General features: G+C 45.0%; 2 protein-coding genes across 7 annotated transcripts in view; one reads left to right on the forward strand and one right to left on the reverse strand.

Moving 5' to 3' along the window:
• The window catches only part of CD244 (CD244 molecule), a 32619-nt gene extending 27469 nt beyond the window's left edge, over positions 1 to 5150 (forward strand). The window contains exons 7-9 of the mRNA XM_046683321.1: positions 1416 to 1481; positions 2903 to 2956; positions 4037 to 5150. Of these exons, the coding sequence (XP_046539277.1) occupies positions 1416 to 1481; positions 2903 to 2956; positions 4037 to 4117 (201 nt within the window). The 3' untranslated portion in view covers positions 4118 to 5150. The remainder of the gene's footprint in view (positions 1 to 1415; positions 1482 to 2902; positions 2957 to 4036) is intronic.
• Positions 5151 to 7371: 2221 nt separating this feature from the next.
• LY9 (lymphocyte antigen 9) overlaps positions 7372 to 24739 on the reverse strand; it is a 26077-nt gene continuing 8709 nt past the window's right edge. For 4 of the 6 annotated variants that reach the window (XM_046684429.1, XM_046684426.1, XM_046684430.1 and 1 more), the window contains 8 exons: positions 20862 to 21143; positions 20028 to 20345; positions 18568 to 18837; positions 16785 to 16889; positions 15721 to 15774; positions 12027 to 12361; positions 11565 to 11636; positions 7372 to 9287 (listed from right to left, as the gene is read on the reverse strand). In XM_046684429.1, coding sequence (XP_046540385.1) covers positions 9219 to 9287; positions 11565 to 11636; positions 12027 to 12361; positions 15721 to 15774; positions 16785 to 16889; positions 18568 to 18837; positions 20028 to 20345; positions 20862 to 21143 — 1505 coding nt within the window. In that variant the 3' untranslated portion in view covers positions 7372 to 9218. The remainder of the gene's footprint in view (positions 9288 to 11564; positions 11637 to 12026; positions 12362 to 15720; positions 15775 to 16784; positions 16890 to 18567; positions 18838 to 20027; positions 20346 to 20861; positions 21144 to 24739) is intronic. The other 2 variants (XM_046684428.1, XM_046684431.1) reach the window with 2 other exon arrangements.

The raw sequence follows: 24739 nt of genomic DNA on the forward strand, positions 1-24739 counted from the left end.
GCTTCTAATAATTGGGGCCCTTGTACTTTTTATCCCCGCTCCTTATTGTACCTGTTCTCAGGAAAGAATGGATCTGTGTTGTTCTTTTTTGTTTTATTACAACTTAATGATAACATTCATTAAGTGCTTACTATGTCCATTTTCTTAATGAATCTCACGTCACCTCATGACCACACATACTAGATCTCATGAAGTAGGTCTCATACAAACCCCATTTCACAGATGAGGAAACAGTCTCAGAGGTTAACTAACATGCTCAAGGCCACATAGCTGGGTAGTGGCAAGGCTGAGCCACACAGTTTCTGAATCTCCACTCCACTTCCCCCACAACCCCATCTCTAACATTCTAGGATTATAGAAATTCACCCATGAATGGGAGAAGTTTCCTCTAATACTGACAGCTAAGATGACATTATTGATAACCCAGACTGGGGCATCTCTCTCAATGGAAACACTGCCTCCTGGTGGCCAGTGATTAAAATCTCCTGATAGAAATGACTTTTTAGAGAATTAAGACCTGAAGGAGCAACATCTTCAGTCTGGTTGCTAAGAAGCAGAGCAAAGAAAATCCTCAGGGAATGCTGATAGGCTTCAGAGAAAGATTAGAAAAAGGAGGAAGAGGAGACAGGGAAGGGGAGGAGGTGCAGGGAAGGCAATGAAGGGGAGAGGAAGAGAGAACTGGAGGAAAAGCGAGGACAGGAGGGAGGAGGCATCCACCACTCAGCCACTGTGCCATTCTCAAGGTGGGTGTTGCCTCCTCCTGCTTTCCTTAAGGTAGTGTGATTCACTGATAGTGGATCAAGTCAAAGAGCCTGAAAGAGATGTGTAACAGAGATTGATATCTGCCAGTTGTCTGACTTGAGCCACATTGAATTCCAACAAGAGGAATTTGAATAAATGGAATAAAGAGCTCTTCCCAGACTGAGATGTTGACTGAGAATGAGATTCCTCCTCTGGAGCATCTTACAAAGATGATGGTTACCTGCCTTTGAGGACATCTGGCTCAGGTCTAGACAAGGAAGGCATTGAGGTGTTTAAGAAAAGAACCCTCGAGAGTCTTGGGTTTAAATCCTGCTTCCCTTGTGAACACCCTGCCTTGGGCTATGTACCCTTTTGGAGCCTCATCGGTAGAATGGGGCAAATTGTGATCATTTCTATCTTACAGGAATGTTAGGAGTGTTAGGGGAGAACACAGGTGCAGAATAAGTGTTCAACAGATAACAGCTGTCTTCAGTGACAGAGCGGGACTAACATTCAGGTTGGCCGACCTCTTGACTACTCCAGGGTTCTTTTCACTAACACTTAAATCTTCTGTCTGGGCAGGGTAGAGGGGGAGGGATGGAAGAGATGACCTCTCTTCCTACGGTTGTGCTGCATCTATGCTTCTGAAATGATTTTATTTGTCTTCTCTTTAGCCTTCTGCTTCCACGTCGCAAGAGACTGCAAATACATTATATTCACTAGTACAGCCTTCCCGGAAGGTGAGTCTCCCCCTGCAGGGGTGCCATTGATACAGATGTGTATTTTGCACATGCATATGCAGGTGTGTGTTGGTGGAGAGTGTGTGTGTGTGTGCACTTCCAAGGGAGTTGTCTTCCACTATGTGTATCTGAGTACCTTGTGTTAAATGACCATACTTAAATGTTAATGAGCCAACTAGAAATCTCTGGTTCTGTTTGGAGAAAAAGAACAGCTCTGAGACTAAGAGAACAGTGGATTAAAGGAGTCTCTAGGAGTTTGCGTGGGAGGCAGAGACAGAAAGGGGGTGCTTTGTGCAGAGGGACTGTGGAGTCCTTAGTAGGCCAGCTGAGGCTATGGCGAGAGATACTGGAGAAGTTTCCAAGGCAGGGACATATAGCCTGGAGCTGGAGGAGTAGACTGGACCTAGAGAGATACAATGTTGACATTCAGGGAACCAGACAAAGGTTCTGGCCAGTCACTGGCTGGTGGATGCCCCAGACTAAGGCAATCCCTCAGGCTCCCCTCGAATCCTGCTCCAAGCTGAGCTCGTAGCACTTATGGGTACCAGGAACCACAGAAGCTGGGTATCTTGGTGCTGTGTTCATCTTTTCACCTTTGGTGGGAGGTGGTGGGAAGAATGGTATTCCTGGGGCTGGAGTCACCATATGAAGCCATAACCTTAACGTGGTAGTTTGGGAAGTTGGGAATCTGCCAAACTATGGAAGTGTTGAGTACATGCCCATTAGGAACCATGTGTTCATATCAAATTGGGAGAGGTTAGGACAGATTTTCAGAGTTTTCATTCACCCTCCTTCCAATTAGTCATTCAATCAACTTGAATTCCACGTGACAGATATTTATATTTAAATTATATGCTACAACAATGAACATATATAGGGTCACAGACACCATGGTCACATGCTTTGGTATTATGTTATGAAGACTCTGCATACTACTCAAAGTGCTTCTGAATTCTAGTGTTTCCGGTGTTTCACCATGTTCAGGGTATGTGCTAGGGGCAGTACTTCTGTGTGTGCCAGCATTGTGTACACTAGGGGTGAGTGTGTACGCTATGTGCTGAAGAGATACATGTTTTGAGGCAATATTTGTATTAGGTTTGTCTGAAGGGTATGTGTGTATGTGTGTGTGTGTGTGTGCTGGGAATGTGTGTATGTGTGGGTTTGGGAGCATGTGGGTACAGGATACTAAACTCTGACTTTAGTTTAGAAATGTCGTATCATAGGCAAGGATGTATTTTGCCTTCTCTGGAAACCACAAACACCATGGTTTACTCCTGGGGTAGTAGATTCTATTCATTTCTGGCTGGGGATACTACAAGGACTTTCTGGGCCCTGAGTCTCTTTTGGTACTTCTCACATCAGTTACGGGTTGGACATTTCTTAACCTGAAGTTAAGCACTCTTTACCCTCTGAATTTCTAGTCTGGATCCAAGAAGAACCACAACCCTCCCTTGAGTTACACTATCTATGAAGAGGTAAGATTCTGGAACTCCCTCTGAATGGGTTTAGTGTCCAAGGTGTTGCCTGAAGTCACACCCTTGTGAAAAAGTCATCCACAGATTCGCAGAGCTGTAGGGATCTTAGGCACTTCTGATCCAAGTCTTCATTTTAGAGATGAAGAAACTGAGGTTCAGGGAGCGTGAGGGTCTAACCCAAGGTCATATCAAGTTTGACTCTTTCTGGGGAGCTTGAGTTTTACATTAGGGCACTCCCCAGGCTAGTCCCCCAGCTGTAGGCCACACTGGTGGCCCTTTCCGGGGGGGTGGGGGGGTGTGGACAAGAGGGAAAGATAAGTGAATCTAAATGACTTCCTAAAGTTAGAAAGTAATTGGAAATCATTCCAGGACATAAGTGATCTTAAGCTGCTGCTGGCATGAACACTGTACAAAGGTGACCACTGAGCCTGGTGGCTGAATTGCTTCCTATCAAGTCATTTAGGGAATGGAAAGTAAGGACTCAGCATTTATTGGGAGTTTGTTATATATACAGTGGCCTGCCAGTGGTCTCACATGAATTATCTCAATTAATCCTTATAGAATGCTATGAAGTAGGTATAATTATACTTTCCATTTATACCAAGAGAAATTAAAGCATGGAGAGTACCTCTGCCCGTTAGTCTCATACTACACTCGAGCTTCCACCTGTGGTCCAACAAAGACGTTGCCATTGGTCACAAGGGAGAGGGTGAATGGGTGTCTGCTGGGATTCCTGGCACTTCAGCTGTAGCCCCACATGAAAGCCAACTGGACAGTTCAGGACAGTCCAGTACATACCCTTGTGTTGTGCAGGGGTGTAGAGGATACTGTGTTGGCCAAGGCAATCCAGAGGGGTTATGAAAAAGCATGATGTGGTTAAAAAAACACTAGAATTGGAGCCAGAAGAACTGGATTCAAGCCCCTCCTTTACTTCATACTAGCTGTTGACCCTGAGTTAATTTGTTTCACCACTCTGAGCTTCACTTTCTTAATCTGTAAAATGGGGAAAATTCATACCCCAAAGGGTTGTAACGAGGATCTCCGAGTGAGAGAGTCTGAAATTCTCCTTTTCTTCTGCAGGTTGGAAAGAGCCAACGCAAAGCCCAGAACCCTGCTCGACTGAGCCGCAAGGAGCTGGAGAACTTTTGTGCATATTCCTAGCTGCCACAGCTGCTCTCACCTCTCTTACATCCCAGCATGCACTGGGAATCAGTGCAGTGGATGATGCCACAGGAATCTCTACAGAACAGTTTCTAGTTTGGAGAGGATATGGGAGTTTATTCATGATCTCTATATATTTTTCTGAAAATGATTTCTTAACAGGCATTATAAGGGCAAGGCTGATAAACAATATCTCTCGACGTACAGACTGGACAAGAATGGGTGGAGAGGTTGGGTAGTTCACAAAAGACCACACAGCAAGTTCAAGTCTGGGTAGTCTTTCAAGTGCTATGTAAACATAAGGTGGCGTTATTATTAGCATCAAGATTGCCTTCTGGTTTTCTAGTTTGTTACTCATTTCACCTCCTCCCTAATCCGGGATGACCACATTCCTAGACCTTCCCCTTGCCCAGGCCCATCCTACAAAGAGGAGGGAAAGATAATGGTGACGCAGAAGAAGAGGAATAGCCCCCTCTGTGAAGGTGGACTAACTAGCCGTAAGCCGCTGGCAGGTTCTCCCAGGGGGCTGGTCCTGGGTTTTGCTCATATACAGAGGAAAAACTCCCCCGCCAGATATTAAACGTCTCCCTTTAGCCAGTTGGTCACAAGGAGGAGTGGACAGGAGCGAGAACAGGTGGTGCAGAGGAATCCCATCTTTGAGCGGAAAAATCACTTGAGCCCATGCTGTCCTGACAGTTAGGCAGGGAGACCTGCTTGGCCTACTGTGTGACATTTGATTTACAAAACCCCATTGTTAGAAACCTATTTTGACTTCTTCATAAATTCTTCACAATTAGAAACCATCTCTTATTAAGTTCTGTGTCCTGCTGAGTGCTCCCTATGGCACATGCTGGAGGGAGGGCTCAGACAACTGAGCATTTGGGAACTAGACACTATGCTGGGCTTTCCTGAGTCTTGAGGCCTTTCCACCAGGCTGTGGGGACCAGGCCGAGACTCTGACAGAGCCCAGGAAAGGGACGAGGGTGAACTGGCAGAGGCCCTACTCGGAGAATCCAACAGGTGATATTGCATGGAAACTCGTTCTTCAACTGCCCCAGTCTGTATTTAACAAATGAATTTAATAAAAAACTGTGGTGTTAGTAAGAGGCCGTCTAAATTTCTTTCCTGAATTAAATTTATATGTCTCCTCCATATTCTGTGTTTTCCAAAGGACACTGTGCACCACCAAAAAATGTATGCCTGTCTAATTGCTGCTGGAGAAGGGTCCGGCCTCCTGGTGAGCTGTCCATGTGTCAGCCTTGTTCACTCTGGAACAGTAGATTCTGAGACCCCCAGATCCCAGGAGCCATTCAGTCTCATGGAGGATGGCCATAGTATGCACTTGCTCAGGCCCCATCTGATCCCTGTCCCCTGCGGGCTGTGTGGCTGGCCAGGCTGGCTTCATTCTGGAGACAGTTGAGAACAGGCCATATCCTGGAGAAAGCATCAAATGTAAGAACCAGGAAAATATAAGCAAAAGGAGTCTGGGGGATCTGAGGCACATTTTGGGAGCTGAGTTGCAGAGTCAAGTACTGTGGTAAACAGAAAGAGCAGGAAATGATGGGGGTTGGAGCCATCCAGATGAACACTAGAGACACTGACCATTGACTGCTGCTGGCCTTTCTTGTATCCTGAGTTGTTCAGATCTTGAACCAGCCCAGGGCTTTTGGGGATGCCCTAGTCTGTAGTGTAACAAAGTACAGCATCATCATATTATATGTCTTTGTTGAACTTATGTGATAATGCTGTGTGGGAGGAAGACATTTCCGCTACCCACTCTAGGTCCTTCTGGCCAGGCTATGAATTAAATTGACATGAGACAGAATAACAGGAGAAAATCAAACAAAGCTTTATAACGTGTATACATGGGAGACACTCAGGAAAACTGAGTAATTCGCCAAATGGTGGAGGCTTTCTTCTTAAATACCATCTTCAGTTAAAGACAAAGGAGGATGTTGGAGGGTGGGGGGGTGTCAGTAATGGGAGATTACCAGAAAAGCACAGTAAATAAGAGTAAGGTTATTATGAAGATTTAAGTCCTTGCCTTCTGCATTGATAAGGGTTTTTAGAGATAAGGTCATCTCCCCTTCTTCCTGATACAGAGAGAGAGACACCTTTACAGATGGAGATTTCCCTTACAAATGTAAATGTCTTTTACAAAGGGTAAGTAAATTCTAGTTTTCAGAGTTCCTCTCATGTCTGCAGTTTTTAAAAGCAATCAGCCCAAAATAATGCTCATGTCAAAGAGACACATTTTCAGGTAGCCAGCTCCAATCCCCCACAATGCCCTACAGAGATAATTACCCATGCAACCACCAGCCAATGAACAAGCAGTAATAAAGCTCTTGGTGCGTATGAAGCACTGCCCAGCCCCCAGGGAGTACTCATTGCAGGCCACAGAAGACATACTGACTCCACGGACCATGTGCAGGAGAGCATGACGACAGAAACACAACATTAAACGACATAAATGGGCTGCAAGCGGATGCAACCCAAATGTACACTAGAGCATCATGAAAATAAGCGAAGGGGAGTGCAACTTTCAGGCAAGGGGACAGGGCTGAGGCCACAATTTTGGGGAGAGAAGAGATTCTGTGGCCGTTCTGCTCGCAGACCTGACAATAAGGAGGGAAGTTCTTCGGGGTAAATATGGAAAGCTTATATGGAAGAGGCATTTTAAGCACTTAAAAAAATATGACAATGAAGTAATACACACAAATGGTTAAGAAAAATTCAGCAGTACAAAAAAGTATGTGAAAAAAAAAAACAAAACAAGGGGCCAGCCCAGTGGCTCAGAGGTAAGTGCACACGATCCAGTTTGGTGGCCCAGGGTTCACCGGTTTGGATTCCGGGTGTGGACATGGCACTGCTTGGCAAGCCATGCTGTGGAAGACCTCTCACATATAAAGTAGAGGAAGATGGGCACGGATGTTAGCTCAGGGCCAGTCTTCCTCAGCATAAAGAGGAAGATTGGCAGCAGATGATAGCTCAGGGCTGATCTTCCTCAAAAAAAAAAAGCAACCAAGCCAGTTCCCTCCCCGGAGGCAGCCACTGATAAGTTTTGTGTATTTCTGAGACAGAATAGGGACCGGACTCTGCCCCTCACCCTTAGCCACCAAATCCAGCACCTCCCAGACCAGCTGTTTTTTTTTTTTAAAGATTTTATTTTTTCCTTTTTCTCCCCAAAGCCCCCCGGTACATAGTTGTGTATTCTTCGTTGTGGGTTCTTCTAGTTGTGGCATGTGGGACGCTGCCTCAGCGTGGTCTGATGAGCAGTGCCATGTCCGCGCCCAGGATTCGAACTGACGAAACACTGGGCCGCCTGCAGCGGAGCGCGCAAACTTAACCACTCGGCCACGGGGCCAGCCCCCCAGCCCAGCTGTTTTTGAAGTCAAGATAAGCAACCTTCTGAAGCAAAACTGCCCACAAGCAGTAGACCTACTCTCTCGTATGTGCACCAAGCTCCCAGATGACCATTTTATGACCTTCCTGGGGTGGCGGTAGTGAGCAACACTGCCATATTGGACAGACTGGGCAGGAGCAGGGACCACAACACCCACAAGGCAAGGGAAGACACCACCAGGAAGAGGGAAGTAGAATGCCTCTGGAGGCAGAGAATCATGGCACCAGTCCACTCCCCTCAGCCCATAAAAGACTCAGGACGGCTCCCTTTGGAAAGCCAGAGAGCCACTTCTCCTGTGCTATCTCCCTTGTGCTGGAGCTTAAGACCCAATAAAACGTTGGCTGAGAGCTTGGTTGGGCCTCTTGTCAATTTCTATTACACAGAGAGCCTAAGAACCTAGGGTTGGTATCATTTCCTTTCAGAACTTTTCTATGCCTATATAAGCTTCTAGATATACATTTCCCTTTTATCGAACTGGTAGCACATAATGCACATTGTCCTGAACTTTGTTTTTTCCACTCAACAATGTATCTTAGAGCTCATTTCCTATAAGCACATTAGTCTTTACATCCTTTCTTTGCAAAAGTGGCATGGTTTGTCATTGCATGGGTACACTATCATATATTTAACCAGATTCCTACTAAATGGGCATTTAGGTTATTTCCAATCTCTTATTTTAAAAAATACTACAGCAGACATGATTTTACCTAGATCTCTAACCACAGGACCAGGAACAGAATTTGCCACCCTAAAACATGACTCTTTGGCATAAGAATTATTTTAGGTTGGTTATTTTTAAGAAACAGCAGATGCAGGGGAAAGCTCTGAAAACCTAGTAGAAGTTACCCATTTATAAGAGAAATCTCCATTTGTGAGGGTGATTTCCTCTCTGTGCCAGGAAGAAGAGGATGGCTAAATCTCTAGAAAATCTTATCCATAGAGAAGCAATGACTTAAATCTGCATAACAGCTTTACCCTTGTTCACTGTATTGATCTCATCCTAAGAATGGAATGTTAAAGCTACTTTTCAGTGCAGCCAGCCAGCCAGGAGTATGTGCAGTAGAGAAAATTTTGATCTGCCAGCCAAAACTCATCCTTCCAGGGCTTCCACATGCCAGCCTTCCCTCCCTGATCCCTTAAACTTTACCCCATTCCCTGGATCGGGGAGACAGATTTGACAGGCCGTCCTCCTGTCTCCTCGCCAATTGATTGCATAATAAGCTTTCTTCCCTCAAAGACCAGTGTACACAGTATCAGCTTCTGTGCACACAGGTGGAGAGAGCCCTTGCTCGGTAACAGATCTTTGTGTCCATGAGTTAGAAGATCTGTTGGATCCATTTTAACAGCTGTTTAGAAGATGATGTGAAGGTCCAGATCCCCTTCAACCACATTTGACCAGCCTTGGCAGAGTTTTGAGGTGGTGCCTCTGAGCTGAGGGGGGGAAACAGTACAAGCATGCGAGGAGACAAATGGAGCAAGGACAACTTGAAGCCCAGAGGCTCCAAGAAGGAGACTATGTCTGATCTATTAATGGGCTTGGGAAGTCACATGGGGTGAGAGGAAGGGGAGGGTCAAATCCAAGCATCTTTGAGACTCCGAGGGAAATTCTGAAGTGCTTCTGTCTGCAGGAGCCCCAGGTCCCATGAGGTCCAGCTGCTTATCCAACCCCAGGAAGAGAGGCAACACCTGCTTTTCTTTTCAGGTCAAATTTTCATAGGTGGAGATTTCAGGAGAGTCAAAATTGTTCTGTTGTGTTGGTGGCACCACCTGTGAGCCAAAAGACACATAAAAATATGGTTAATAAAGCTTGGAGGTCTCTGGTTTCCTTGGCCCTTTGCTGGTGAGAGAGAGGAAGGTAAAGCCAGGCTACGATTGGCCCATCCTATAGACAGGGGGTCATATGGGCTGGCCTAGGGATAGAGCAATCAACAAAGCCAATGACAAGCATTTATGGAGAATCTCTAATGGTAAGGGCCACAGGCTAGGCTCTCTGTAAGGGAGATATATAAGATCATTTAGTGCAGCAAATTGAGGGGATTAAAAAATGACAATAAGAGGCTTTGCTCTCAAGAAGCTACTATCTAATGATCCTAATCTCTGCCCTAGCTGGAGAAACAAGACAGATATTTACGTAAAGATAATTCATGTGGTAGAGGTTACGTTCCAAAGTAATGGTCCAGACCATTAGAATTTCATGTTCCAAGGGTTTTGGGGATCCTTTGTCTGAGAGTGTTCAGGGAAGGCTCTAAAGAGCAGAGGAAACCTGAGCTGATGCAGAGAGGAGGGGAGGTTAGGTACTGGCAATAGCTTGAGGAATACCATAAACCTTTTAGATATCATGTAGAGACGTGTGTCAGAAAATAATAACCCAAGTAGGTTTGAGAAATTCCTGATTGAGTGGTCAATAATGGCCTTAGGACACCTAGAACCAGGATTCCTGGTCCTGAAAATTCTGCAGACAAGGGATAAATTCTGTCAAGAGCATGGCCGAGGAAATGCATTGATTTCCACTTACACTGTGGATGAGGGTGGTTTTAGAGGTGTGAAGTCCCTGGGGTGATGTGGGAGTCATGCAGGACCGACCAGACAAGTGGTGACCCATGGCCATTCTGAAACTCAGAGCAGGGACTGATGTCCATGACTTTAAGATTGACCAGTATTGACCCAAACACAAAGGGCCAGGTCAGATTGGAAAGTGGCTTTGGGAATGCAGTGAAGGGTACAGATTTGTTCTCAAGGCCAAAGGTGAAGTCCCTAGCTGACTAAGCACTAGGCCATGCCCTAGAGATCAGGACATGAGGCAGATGATGGTTGAACTGAACTGCACATTTGCACAAGTGTCTGCTGAACAAACTCTATCCATCTCTTATGGTCCAACCCAAACTATTTTTTCATGGTGCCTTTCTTGTCTACCTCAGTGAAGAGATATCTCCCACTTCCAAAGTCTGAAAAACCCATAGGAACACAACAAGTAGTCACGTGGTGTATTTCCCCTCCCCTTCCAGGTGACTGAATCAGCTCCACCCCTACTGCACCAAAAGATACATAAAAAGCCTTCAAGGTCAAGGATGGTGTCTTAAATATGTCCGAATCCCCACAGCGCTCAGCCCAGTTCTGGGCAAACAAAAAGTGTTCAATAAATATCTACTGATTAATTCATCAATCACAGAGAAGTAGTATAATTGAAAAACTTGGAGAACGTTTTTCTTTTTTTAAAACTTATTTGAACATATTACAGGGAGAGAATTCTGGAGGAGATTTGAAAGCAGACGTATGAATGGATCTAATGTTTTCAGGAGAGTGAAAGTAGAGTGGACAGCCAGATTCAGATCCAGGTTAATTGCTTAAGATTTTTCAGGATTATTTTAAAACTCCTTCTGATTTTTAATACTGAAACTTCAACTACTATCTATGTGAACTTAGGGAAAATTAGCTTCCTGCATCTTGGCTTCTTTGGCTATAAAATGTGGATGACAGCACATTTGTAGAGGTGTTATAAGGATCAGATGAGAATATGTCTGTCAATGTTTTGTACACTGTAAAACATTATATGGAAGTTATTGTTATTGTTATTTAATGGGAAATTCTACCCTTAAGGGATCTTTTAACACTATTAAAAACCCAATATATTGTTAATTAACAGCACATTTTCAAAAAAATCTTGACACTAGACTGTTGGTTAATTTCCAATTGTTTTGGGAAATTGACATTTTGGTGGGTTAAGATCAGGATTAGAGATAGATTTAGAAATATACATAGACCATACATTGTTTGGGTTTACAGCCTTCCATTCTAGTCAGTGTTAATATTAATCAACATAAGATATTATTAAATCAATTAGAAATTTTCAACCTTTGACCACATGGATGTAAATCAAAAATACTTGTTTAAGCATCTCTGTTGACCATGGAGTGTGTCAGGAGGGTGCATAGTGGGTAGAACTTAAGCTCCTCTGCCACGGGAATTTAGGACTTTCAGTTAAAATGGTCTGGGGAGTCGTACCTCATTTTATGGGCCTTAGGATACAGAGAAAATTGTTCTCACCGTCTGAGAATTCTGTATCTGGCTGTAGATTGTGTCTGAGCTCTCCTTCTTCAAAGGAACTTGGGTCTCTCCCTGTAACAGACCAACATCATACTATCCATAGTCACCAAATAAGAGCTTTCCAGACTTTCACCCTCAACCTTTGAAGAGACAGGACATCACAATAGGTTCTGGTATCACATAGAGGGTGGAAGCTGCCTCAGTGCAATGGGGACAGTGCCTCTGGTTCCCCAACACCTCCCTTATTTATAGGCCAAGAATGGGAACTAAGGGATGAGTTCCTTCATTCTAAGGGAGCACAAGGTTTGGTAAACACGAACAGAGTCAGGATTCTCTGCCCATGTGCTGCTGGTCCTGTCCCCCAGCCTCTGGCTCCCAGTTTGGCAGGACTAGTCATCCAGGATATTGGAGGGCCCTAGAAGTGGAAGGGGAAGGGAAGGTGTACTGATTAAAAAAGCTCACCTGCGAGTTGAGGAACACTTCCATATACACCGTGTTCCCGTCAACCACAGGCTCAGGTTGCACGTCATCTGGAGTGACAAGATCATACTCCGCTTGCCCCTCAGAGGCTGAGTCATGTTCAGTGTCCTCCTGAGTGACCGAGTCATACACCTGATCTCTTTTATTGACAGGCCAGTACATTTCATTCTTCTCCTCATCCTTATCAGTTGTCCCATTGCTGTCAGAGCTGCTCTCAGAAGTGGGCCTACCCTGTTGCCTGGAAGTCTTAGGGGGAGTGTCCATCATCTCATATCCTGGGGAAAGCATGGAATATATTGTGCGGCCAGCAGTGGATCCTGGAACGCAAGGTGCAGGGTTAGTAAAAAGTGTGTCAGCCTTCACCTCTCTCTTGCATTGTACAAGAATCTAAGCTGCTCTGACTCCTACCTCAGATGGGGCCTAGAGAACTGGAAGAGAGGCTGTTTTCCTGTTTTCCCTCAGAGGGCTCTATCCCACTCTCCCTTCCTCCTTCCTTTCAAGCATTCACTTATTCATTCATTTGATACACATTCATCGAGTATGACAAGAAAGAGACTCAGTGCAGAACTAGCCCCATTGGATAAACCACCCTAAGTACCATGATGGGTACTCTGAGGAAACACAGAGTAAATTAGACCTGGTCTTGAAGGAGTGCACTGTCCAGCTGGGGGTCACATCCGTATGTAAATCAGTTAATGTAAGGCCAGCTCCAACAACTGACATATGAAAAGTACAAAGAAAGGGAAGAGGTGAAAGGAGATGGTCTCTGGGTAGCGAAGCAGAGAAGAACACGTGAAGGTGATAGAATTGACGTGGGTCTTCATGTAGGGGCAGGATTTTGATTAGTGATCGGGTATTCTTGGTGGAGGAAGCAGCATGACTAAAGTCACGTGTGAAACCTTGGGTGCCCTCTCCTTTGGGAAAGGATAATATTCAAAATATTTAACTGCAATGGCCTGGACATAGGACAATCAGAATGGTGCCTGCTGTGAACAGCTAGTGTGGCACACTGGGTGGACGACTACCTGCCTTTGGGGCACGTCAAGCACCCTATTTGATCTAAGTGCAGATAATAATGGCTCCCATTTACTAAGTGCCTACTATGTGTCAGGCACTGTTCTAAAAGCTTTTCATGAATAAACATTTAATTTGCATTAAACCTCATGAAGTATAGACAATAACTAACTTTACTTTCTGCAGATGAGGAAACTGGAGCATGCAAAGGTTAAATATTCGCCCAAGTAAGTGGTAAGGGCAGGATTTGAATGCAGGCAGTCTGGTCTGTGATGTTCTTACTGATTACTCAATATTGCCCCCAATGCGCTTTGTGTAGGAATAAAGTAGAGGAAGAGTGGTCTGGCCCAGTACTGCGTGATGATAGTAGTTACCGCCTATTGAGGGCACACTGTGGGCATCACCCCACTCAGTCCTCACAGCACTCGAAGAGGTTGGTGCTCTCATTTTGCAAGGTAAGGAAACTGAGGCTCAGAGGCTGAATTGCCCAAGATCGCTAATAAGGAGGAGAGCTGGGATTCACACAGGATTGTCTGACCTCAGAACGCATACACCTGACCACTAGGTTACAGCGCCTTTTGAGTAACAGACAAAGGTCGTGAGGAGCCACTGATGGTTTTAGAGCAGTCAGGGTTGAGCTCTGTAAAGTGGTGAGCAGAAGGGATAGAAAGGGAAAACTCTGCAGAGGGAATGGCTAGTTAGGAAACTATTATCATATTTTAGGGTATTAGTAACAAGAATGGGAATATTTGCTAAGAAAGACTGATTAAGTAAATTAAGATGTATCTGTAGGACAGAATAAATGGGAGTCAGTCAATCTATGTATGCCAATATTGCTAGGATATACTGTTAAGTTAAAAAAGCAAGGGTCATGGGGCTGGCCCCGTGGCCGAGTGGTTAAGTTCACGCGCTCCGGTGCAGGCGGCCCAGTGTTTTGTTGGTTCGAATCCTGGGCGCGGACATGGCACTGGTCATCAAACCACGCTGAGGCAGCATCCCACATGCCACAACTAGAAGGACCCACAATGAAGTATATACAACTATGTACTGGGAGGCTTTGGGGAGAAAAAGGAAAAAAATAAAATCTTCAAAAAAAAAAAAAAAAAAGCAAGGGTCAGAAAAATGTTATAGGTTTTTCCCGTCAGTTTAATTAAAGGAAGAACACATACACACACAAATACACACACACACAAATATATACTATGTCTGTAAACACATTAAAAGGCTTTGAAAGAATTTAGACATACATACATCTTAACAATGGACATGCCACAACTAGAAGGACCTGCAACTAAGATATACAACTATGTACCGGGGGGATTTGGGGAGATAAAGCAGAAAAACAAACAAACAAAAAAAACAATGGAGGTCTCTGGTGAGAGAGACCTGGAGATTGCGATTTGGAAAGAGATTTCCTTTTAATGGTATACCATGTGATTATAAGACTTTTCAATTTAAAAAAATCTATTCAATAAAACAAAAAAATGGTGACAGCATGAACTCAGGCAGTGGCAAAAGATCTAGAGAAGAGGAAACTTACGAGCAAGGATGGAGAGCCTGAAGAAGCAGGCCTTGAGAGCTGAGGAGGGGTGCTGAGGGAGGGAGGAAGGATAGGGATGAGAGTGGTGTCCCCAACACTTCTTTACTCCCCCTCCTGTGCCCAGGGTGCCAAGGAAGGAGGGCATAGGCTGGGGGAGACAAGAGTCTGTTCTGCCAGCCATGAGGAGGGAGTTGGTGGGAAGTTCCATATCCAGTCTCATTCCCATTTCTTGACTCCTTTCTCGGGGTTATACTTTCATCAGAAAAGCCTGCACTGTTGGATGACTTGAGCCCCCTGTCCCCTCCCAGCCTCTCTTCCTATTCTCTCACCTTGAGGAATCCCCTCCATCAGAGGTAGCATAGGGTTTTCTAAAGCAGGGTTGGTCTGAGTGGGCAGAGTTTAGGTCCTTAGAACTCCAGAGCTCCAGGAGGTGATTTAGGACACTGAGGGATGGGAGTAGGAGAGTAAGATGTGGGCATCTCAGCTCTCCACCCCAACACCCATTTTTACGACAGTCCCATTTTTACATGCTTTGTGCTATTGGGGTGTTGCATAATATTTTGTTTGAAGAAACTATTCCTTAGCTTTTTCAAAAATTGGAAGACTACTGCCTCAGTGATGCTCTTGGTGTCCAGACAATCTCATGGGTTTCAATTTTAATTAAGTTTTAGTTTTGCTCCTGCCTCAGATTTGCCCATCCATCTAGCCTTTTGTTTCTCCATTCTCAGAGTGGAGAAGATAACTCCATCCTCATCATAGGCCACATTCAAGTGATGAGGGTCAATGCTTGAGGAACCCTAGAGACGCTCGAGGACGAGCTGCGTCTCCTAGCTCTGGTTCCCATCTTTCTGGACTCCGTCCTAGTTGTGAATTTGTTCCCTAAACCACCTTCCTCTAGCACATTGTTTCTCAAACATTAACGGGCATGTGATTCACCTGTGGATCATGTTAAAATGCAGATTCAGATTCAGCATTCTGGGGGAGTGCCCAAGATTTTCATTTCTAACAAACTCCTGGGCAATGATGCTCATGCTGCTGGTTGGCAGACCACACTGAGTAGCCAGGCTTTGCAGCTTCCATCTGGCCCAGGGACCCCACAATCTATGTCATTGGTGATAGTACCTGATGTGTCAGCTGAGGCCTCAACTTGGCTGGAACTGAAGGCTGGGGCTGAACCTAAGAAACCAAGATAGAGAAGGTTTGTCAGTAGGGCTGTGAAGAGGGAGAGGTCTCTGATTCTGTGAGAATCAAAGGACAAGAGGAGAGATTTTGAGGACATAGACAGGGAAAAGGCTTTAGGGAGTAATGTGAACCCTGATGTGAGGGTTCTCAAGCCCATGAGAAGCATGACAGAGTCTAGGGTCATCTTCAGCTAAGGAGAAGGCTCTGGAGCTGCCTGCCTTCCCTCTGGAGGGTAGAGATCTCTAACCCCTCTGTGGTAGCAACAAATCAGAGTGGTTTGCCAACTCATAGTAATTCTTCTGGGGGCCATGTGTTCTAAGCAATCTGTTCTTTCTGGGAAATACTCCATTCCCACTCCAATACTCATCTCCAGAGGGAGATGTCAACCATAATAGCTCATTTCCTTGGCCACAGTGATTGGGCCAAGCAATGGTGACATGACCCAAAGTTGGGCCAATCAAAGATATTTCTGAGATTTTTCAAGCTGGAGTTGGAGGGAAACATCTTTTTTCCCTTCCTGGTGTCAGAGCTACAAGTATGTGTGAGTCCGGAGCTACCAGTTGCTCTGCTGTGGTACACACTCCACCTCCCACATTTGCTCCTCTGCTGGCTACAGTAGGAGAGAGTTAAGCTGGCTTGAATGAAGAAGTAGGAACGAGAGATGGAGAGCTCTGGTGACTTCTGAGTCTCTGGTGACATTTGTCCTTAGGGCCAGCTCTTCCTCTGCTTTCCTCACAGATTATTATGTGAGTTCCGAAATAATAAACCATGCCCCCTGCACCCCCACCCCCCCCCCCCCCCCCACTTTGTCTAAGCTACTTGGAGCTGAGTTTCAATTATTTGTGACCAGAGTCCCAACTAACAGCCCTCCCCCCATCACTCTGAGAAGAAATGAGGTCTTGGGAGAGAAGGGGTAGGGGGAATTATGAGAGGACAGAGAAGCCTCCAAAGGTCCCAGGGAAATGGCCTAGTGCGGGTAGATTCCATTGATCTCAGAAACCCACACCGTCTTCCTTGCTTCCGAATGCAATAGCCAGAGATCCCAAAGCACAAAATGATGGAAACCGTCAAGGAGAGCCCAACCCAAAGCCTGCTGCTTCTCTCAGGCCCTGTGAAGAAGAAATGAATAATTTAGTATAAATAATGATAAAAGATTGGAGCAAACAATGGACAAACTGTAATGGCCATCCTATCTGCCTCTTAAAATCTCATGCCATTGCAGAAAATATTTCTTTCCATTCATTCATTCTACCATTATTTATTGAGCAGGCATTCTCCTAGGCAAGAAGTGACAGCAGTTCATAAGGCAGACACTGTCCCTGGGTAGAGAGATTTATGGCTTGCCCAAGGTCACAGAGTTTTAAGCACCTGAGCTGGGATTTGAATGCAGGCTGTCTGATCCTAAAACACCCTTATCCATCACACTACACTCCTTCTCTCTGTAAATAGGATAAGAGGAATTCTAGGCTAGAGACAGAAAAAGTCCAGACTCCTACTTAACAGGCCTCTAAATCCATCTACCAGATGCAGCCTGACTCAGCATGGTCGCCTGGATAGAAGTTCCTTTTTTTCTACTTCCCTCTAGGGACGAGCGAAGTACAGAAGTCAGGGTTCCAACCCTGCTTTTGCTATGTGACCTTGGACAAGTTTCCTATCCTTTGTGAGTCTCAGTTTCTTTATATAATGGGGAACGATAAGAATATCTGCTGTGTAGGATTACTGTGAAGATTGATCATGCTAAAATGCACAAGGACCTAGAATAGTGCCCGGAATGTAGTAAGAGCCACTAGGGCTTCCTTTCTAGCTCCCACTCACACAGCCTGTGTCCCTTAGTGGTCTGCATCCCTTCCCATGTCAACTTCCCATCAACTCATCTCCACAGACTTCTAACACCGCACTGTCCAATATGGTAGCTGCAAGTCATGGATGGTATGAGCCCTTGAAATGCGGCCAGTATGACTGAGGGACTGAATTGTTTATTTCATTTAATTTTTAAAAATTTAAACGTAAATTTAAGAACGGTGACTCAGGGGCCGGCCCTGTGGCCGAGTGGTTAAGTTTGCATGCTCTGCTGCGGTGGCCCCAGGTTTCGTCGGTTCGGATCCTGGGCGTGGACATGGCACCACTCCTCAGGCCATGTTGAGGCGGTGTCCCACATGCTACAACTAGAAGGACCTGCAGCTAAGATATATAACTATGTATGGGGGATTTGGGGAGATAAACCATTAACAAAAAAAAAAAAGGAAGATTGGCAACAGTTGTTAGCTCAGGTGCCAATCTTTAAAAAAAAAAGAACAGTGACTCAATTCCTTATTGAAAAACTGATAAGTATGTTTGGAACAACTTGGATATATAAATCTATTTTTTCATCTGTAAGTTTTATGAATTCTGCATACAGATCAAGTACTTCCTATGAAAATTTAGCATCTGAATTGAGATGTGTTGTTAGTGTAAACTACATACTGAATTTCAAAGACTTAGTGTAAATGAAATATAAATTATCTCATGAATAATTGTTTGTATTGAATACTTGTTGAAATGATATTTGGTTAAATAAAATATATGATTAAAATTAATTTTACCTATTTCTTTTGGCTTTTTCTGCGTGACTATTAGAAAATTTAAATGACATATGTGGCTCTCCTTCTGTTTCTATCGGAATGGCTGAGTAAAGGACTCTTGCCCACACTCTTTCACCGCACTTCATAAAGAACCACTCAGAATGCAAACTCTTGGATCTAAGGATCCAAGGCCCTGAGGTCCGGCCGAGTGGAGATAGAGGGCAACCTGGACAGATGTCCCCAGGAAGAAACTGCCCGGAGCTGTTGCTGACGGGGTTGCTGGCTGTGCACGTGAAGTTGGGATGATTTTCACCCCTCCTCCAGGAGACACTGAGGTGAGATCCCCCTTGGGATGCAACAGCTCCTTTCTGCAGGGGGGTCCATCTATAGGTCACGTTGTGTCCATTGTTCTCCACCGAGCATGTCAGGCTGACCCTGCAGATGCCGTCCTCCGCGGGCCCAAGGCTCCAGGTGACTTTGGGCTTCTTCAGCCTTCCTGCATAAGAAGAAAGGCAGACCCAATGTGGAGTTAGGCCTGCCCACTGGGCAGTCACCACATCTTCACTCATTCAAAATATATTCATGAAGTTGTGTACTGACACTGCGCTGGGTGTCTACCTCGCCTTTCCCTGGGGAGCTATGAAATCTCAGACATTTCACTTCATTTCTTTAGGCCTTTGATGCTCAGATGTGCAATAAAGGAGTTCATGAAAATGAAAAAAGAAAGATACCACATCATTCTATACAGCATACTGTGAAGAGCAAGCAAACCAAACGACGCAAATAAGCACAGCCTTTCCACAGGCTCTGAAGGCCCTTCAAGGCTTACGTTTTGAGGTTTCATCACCTAATTTGCTTATTTACAGGAGAAAAGGGATGTAGAGAGGTGAGCACAGCACCAACGCAGAATAAGTTCTCAATAAACGTTAGCAATTCTACAAGAAATATAAGACTGGCACCATTTGCTCCCAATTTATTATTATTTTTACTTAATCTCCTTGCCGGTTCTTCTGTATTTGAGTCACAGTGTGTAACAGATCTAGACAAGCTGACTCACTGCATAGTTTAAGGGGATCGCAGACAGCGACCTTTCTCACAGGTACTTAGACACCAACAAGCCCAGGCAGGGGATGTGCAGACCATGTCTGAATGGTACTGGTAAAGGAGCTGGCAAATGGAAACCATGCAAACCGCCCTGCCAAGCTCCCATGAGGCCCAGGGCTGAGGAAGAAGAATGCAAGTTCTGCCCCCCACACTCAGGGGAGCCGAGCAGCCAACCCTCTTGGAGGTCACAGCGTCTTTGGACACGAAAGGCTTTCTCCTCAGTCTCCTCTGGCTCCACACCAGCCAGCTCTGCCCTTATTCAAAAGGATATTGTTTTGTAAAAAGGCAGGTTGGAGAGTTCCTGGTCTGTCCCACCTGATAATAATGCAGGAGGACGGGGCAAGTACCGACACTTGGGTGGCTGAGGCCTAACTGGAAGCCTAGAGGAAGGGGGACCTTGCCGGGTAGATTTTTGCCCAGCCACTGATTGTAATTTTTCCTCCTGTGAATTGACTGGTGTGAACTCAGTCCTGGTCTGAGGCATTTCCGTAGGAGAGGCCTGAGGGAGGAGGGGAAGGCAGCAAAGAGGAGAAAGCTTTCAGGGAAGGAATCTAATAACAGGCGATCTGCTCAGAAACTCACGGTAGATGAGCAGGGTGACATGCTTCATGCTGATCACTCCAGAAGCCTTTGAACATATGTAGGCGTGGTAGGGGCCAGCGTCCTCCATCCGCAGCTGGCCAATCTTCAGGGAGTAGTCCTGGCTGACCCATGCTGTGTTCTTCTCGGGATCTGCTTTTGCTGCTTCTCCCCACTCTTTGCTGATAACAGACGTGTTAAACATCCAGACAACGTTCTCTATGTCCTGACTGGCCGGGAGAGCCAGGGGTAGGGTGACTGACTCCCCCAGGATCCCCACCACCGTCTCCCCTACTGATCCTCCTCTGGAGGCTCCTGGATCTGCAGTCAGAGATGAGACATTGCGGCTTCAGTCACTGGCCCCACTCCCTTGACCCTCAGCCTGCCTGAAGGGCAGGGGAGCCCCAGAGGCCCTCCTGCCTGGGTCCATTCCCCCTTCCTCTGACAGGGCATCTCTACTGCTTTCCCAGGACCACCTGTCCTGCACAGGTATACACCTAGCTCTGCCTGTTGCATACCCAGGCCCCTCTTCCTCTCTCTGCCCTTCTTAGGAGACGCCAGGGACACTCCCACCCAAGCAAAGAGCAATCTGGATCTCTACATCTATCCTCTCTTCCCCTCCCTTGCTCTCCTCTCAGTTTCACAGTGCCCTGGGAGTTCCCACATTCCCTGCCAGTCTCTCTCAGGACCCTGAGGGTAGAAAACAAGGGGTCTTCAGGCCTTATCTCTTGCCTCCCCACCCCCCATCCCTGTCCTGCCAGAACCTTGGAGTTTGGATTCTACAGCTGCTCAGACTGTTTCTGGAATCTTCTGGAGGGCCTAAGTGGACCCAGTTACCTATGCAGATCTGCCAGGTTCTTAAGTGGACAGGGCGGGAGCTGCTCTGACTGACTGGGTTCTTGGCTGTGCACGTGTACTGCAGGTCTGGGTCACAAGGTGTCCATGAGATGGTGAGAGTGGAGCCCCAAGAGGATTCAGAAGCATGGGGGTCCCTTGGGGTCCAGCTGTACTGAACAGCTTTCTCTGCCCCCTCCACAGAGCATGTCAGGGTGATGTTACAGGAGGCATTCTCAGACACGTTCATGGTCTGCACGGTGACTCGGGGCTCCTGTAGCCGCTCTGCAGAGACAGTGGCAATAGAGAGACTCCTTAAACTCCTGGCAGGAAAGGGCTGAGAGAATAAGGTGGTGTGGTAGAGGAGGTGGGAGCAGGGAGAGAGGCCAGCATTGCCTGTTCCAGAGGAGTTTTTTCTTCCTTTCCTACTGCAGGCTAAGGTGAGTGCCTCTCCTCGGTGCTTCCATGTTACGCTCTACAGGTGGTATCACCATGAGTCGACATGACAGTAGTCTATTACTTCTCTTTCTCCCCCACCAGTACATGAACTCCTCCAGGACAGGACTGATGCCTGACTCTGCACATCTAACACCTGCCTAACCCATGAAATGCACTCATGAACGCTTGGTGAAAAAATGGATGAATGAGCCAGCCCCACACACTGGGGAGTAGGGAGCTCTGCCTCTGGAATTTGAATTGCCCTTGCCTATTGGCCTGAATTTAGGACCCACTGTGCCTCCACACCTTTCTGGTCCTCTTCTTCCCTCTCGTTCCATCTCCTCTGTTCACAGTGTGTGTGTCTGAGTGTTTAAGTTTGCTTTTTCTGGGGGGTTAAGTAATATATACATAAAATTGAAACTGAAAAGATACTGAAGAGTAGACAATGAAAAAACAAGCTTGCTTGCCCCCAGCCACTTATTTCTTCTCCCCAGGAATTACTGTTCCTGGAGGCAATTACTGTCATAAATTTCTTGTTGATCTTTCCAGAGATGTTCTAGGTTAAGACACATAAATGATAGCATACTACACATACTGTCCCACATATTTTTAAAAATTTAACAATATATCTTGGAAATTGTTGTATGTCAGTACATACTGAGTTTTTTCATTCTGTTTCTATTAGCTACATAGAATTCCATTTCCTGAATATAGACAGGGCTGGCCCCATGGCCTAGTGGTTAAGTTTTTTGCACTCCGCTTTGGTGGCCTGAGTTTAGGGGTTCAGATCCTGGGTGCAGACCTGCACACCTCACTAGCCATGCTGTGGCAGTGTCCCACATACAAAATAGAGGAAGATTGGCACAGATGTTAGCTCAGGATAAATCTTCCTCAGCAAAAAAGAAAGAAAGAAAGAAATTTCAATAACTCCTTAATATACACAGAGTACCCTATGAATCAATAAAAAAAAGGTTGGAGCTGGCCTGGTAGTTAAGTTCGCGCACTCTGCTTCAGCAGCCTAGGGTTCATGGGTTCAGATCCCAGGTGCAAACCTATACACTTCTCATCAAGCCATGCTGTGGTGGCATCCCACATACAAAAAGTAGAGGAAGATTGGCATGGATGTTAGCTCAGGGACATCTCTCAAGCACAAAGAGGAAGATTGGTGACAGATGTTAGCTCAGGGCCAAGGGGCCAATCTTCCTCACCAAAAGAAAAAAAGGTCAAACTACCTGGAAAGATAGTGTTAGTGGCTGAACTATGTCCCTGCAGAGCTCATATGTTTCATATGTTGAAGCCCTGCCCCTCAGTACCTAACATTCCCCAATAATCAGAATGTGATTGTATTTGGATATAGAACTATATTTGGAGATAGTGGTAACTAAGTTAAAATATGATCTTTAAGATAGTCCCTAATCCAATATGACTGGTGTCCTTATAAGAAAAGGAGATGAGGGTACAGACAACACAGACAGAGGGATAACCAAGTAAAGACATAGAGAAAGAAGGTTACCACCTGCAAGCCAAGGAGAAGGCCTCAGAATAAATCAAACCTGCCGGCACTTTGCCTGGCCTCCAGCGTTGTGAGAAAATAAATCTCTGTTGTTTAAGTGACTCAGTTTGTGGTATTTTGTTATGGCAGCCCTAGTAAACCAATACAGATTTTGGTACCAGAAGTGGAATGCTATTGTAACAAGTACCCCAAAATGTGGAAGTGGCTTTGGAACTGGCTAATGGATAGAGGCTGGAAGAGTTTTAGTTTTCCATTGTGTTATGGGTGTGGATAATTTGTCTGGCTTCACAGGTTCACAGCTGGAGAGCTGTGCATATTAGAAAAAGCCTAGATTGTCTTCAACAGATTGTTCATAGAAATATAGATGCTAAAGGGGATTCTGAAAAGGGCTTAGAAAGAAAAGAGCTGTAGAGAAAGCTTCTATGATCTGAGAGATAGACATATATTATCATGAACAGAATGTTGGTAGAAATATAAACATTAAGGTGTTTCTGTCGAGAGCTGGTTCTTTGAAAAGATAAACAAAATTGACAAACCTTTAGCCAGACTCACCAAGAGAAAAAGAGAGAAGGCTCAAATGAATAAAATCAGAAGTGAAAGAGGAGAAATTACAACAGACACCTCAGAAATACAAAAGATTCTAAGAGAATACCATGAAATGCTGTACACAGATAATTGGATACTCTAGAAGAAAAGGAAAAATTCTTAGAATCATACAACCTTCCAAAACTGAATCAAGAAGAAATAGAGAATTTGAATAGACCAATCACCAGTAAGGAGATGGACACAGTAATCAAAAAATAAAAGTTCAGGACTAGATGGCTTCTCTGATCAATTCTATCAAACAGTCAAAGAAGACTTAATACCTATCCTTCTCAAACTCTTCCAAAAATATGAAGAGGAGGAGAAGCTTCCTAACTTATTCTATGAGGCCAACATTACCCTGATACCAAAACCAGATAAGGACAACACAAAAAAAGAAAATTACAGGTCAATATCACTGATGAACATCAATGCAAAAATCCTCATCAAAATAGTAGCAAATTGAATACAACAATACATTAAAAAGATCATACATCATGATCAAGTGAGATCTATTCTAGGAATGCAGGGATGGTTCAACACCTGAAAATCAATCAATGTGATACACCACATTAACAAAATGAAGAATAAAAAGCATGCAATGATCTCAATAGATGCAGAGAAAGCATTTGACAAGATACAGCATCCATTTATGATAAAAACTGAATAAAATGGGTATAGAAGGAAAGTATCTCAACATAATAAAGGCCATATATGACAAACCCACAGCTAATACCATTCTCAATGGAGAAAAACTGAAATCTATCCTTTTAAGAACATGAACCAGACAAGAGTCCCCACTTTCACCACTCTTATTTAACATAGTATTGGAAATCTTAGCCAGTGCAATCAGGCAAGAAAAAGAAATAAAAGGATCCAAACTGGAAAGGAAGAAGTGAAACTGTCAGTATTTGCAGATGACATGATTATATACACAGGAAACCCTAAAGAATCCACATAAAAACTTTTAGAAATAATAAATGAATACAATAAAGTTGCAAGATATGAAATCAACATACAAAAATCAGTTGTATTTCTACACACTAACAACAAAGTAGTAGAAAGAGAAATTAAGAGTACAATCCCGGGGCTGGCCCTGTGGCCGAGCGGTTAAGTTCGCGCGCTCCGCTGCAGGCGGCCCAGTGTTTCGTTGGTTCGAATCCTGGGCGCGGACATGACACTGCTCGTCGAACCACGCTGAGGCAGCGTCCCACATGCCACAACTAGAAGAACCCACAACAAAGAATACACAACTATGTACCGGGGGGCTTTGGGGAGAAAAAGGAAAAAATAAAATCTTTAAAAAAAAAAAAAAGAGTACAATCCCATTTACAATTACAACAACAAA

This window comes from Equus quagga, chromosome 13, assembly GCF_021613505.1.
Source record: "Equus quagga isolate Etosha38 chromosome 13, UCLA_HA_Equagga_1.0, whole genome shotgun sequence".
NCBI classification, from domain to species: Eukaryota; Metazoa; Chordata; class Mammalia; order Perissodactyla; family Equidae; genus Equus; species Equus quagga.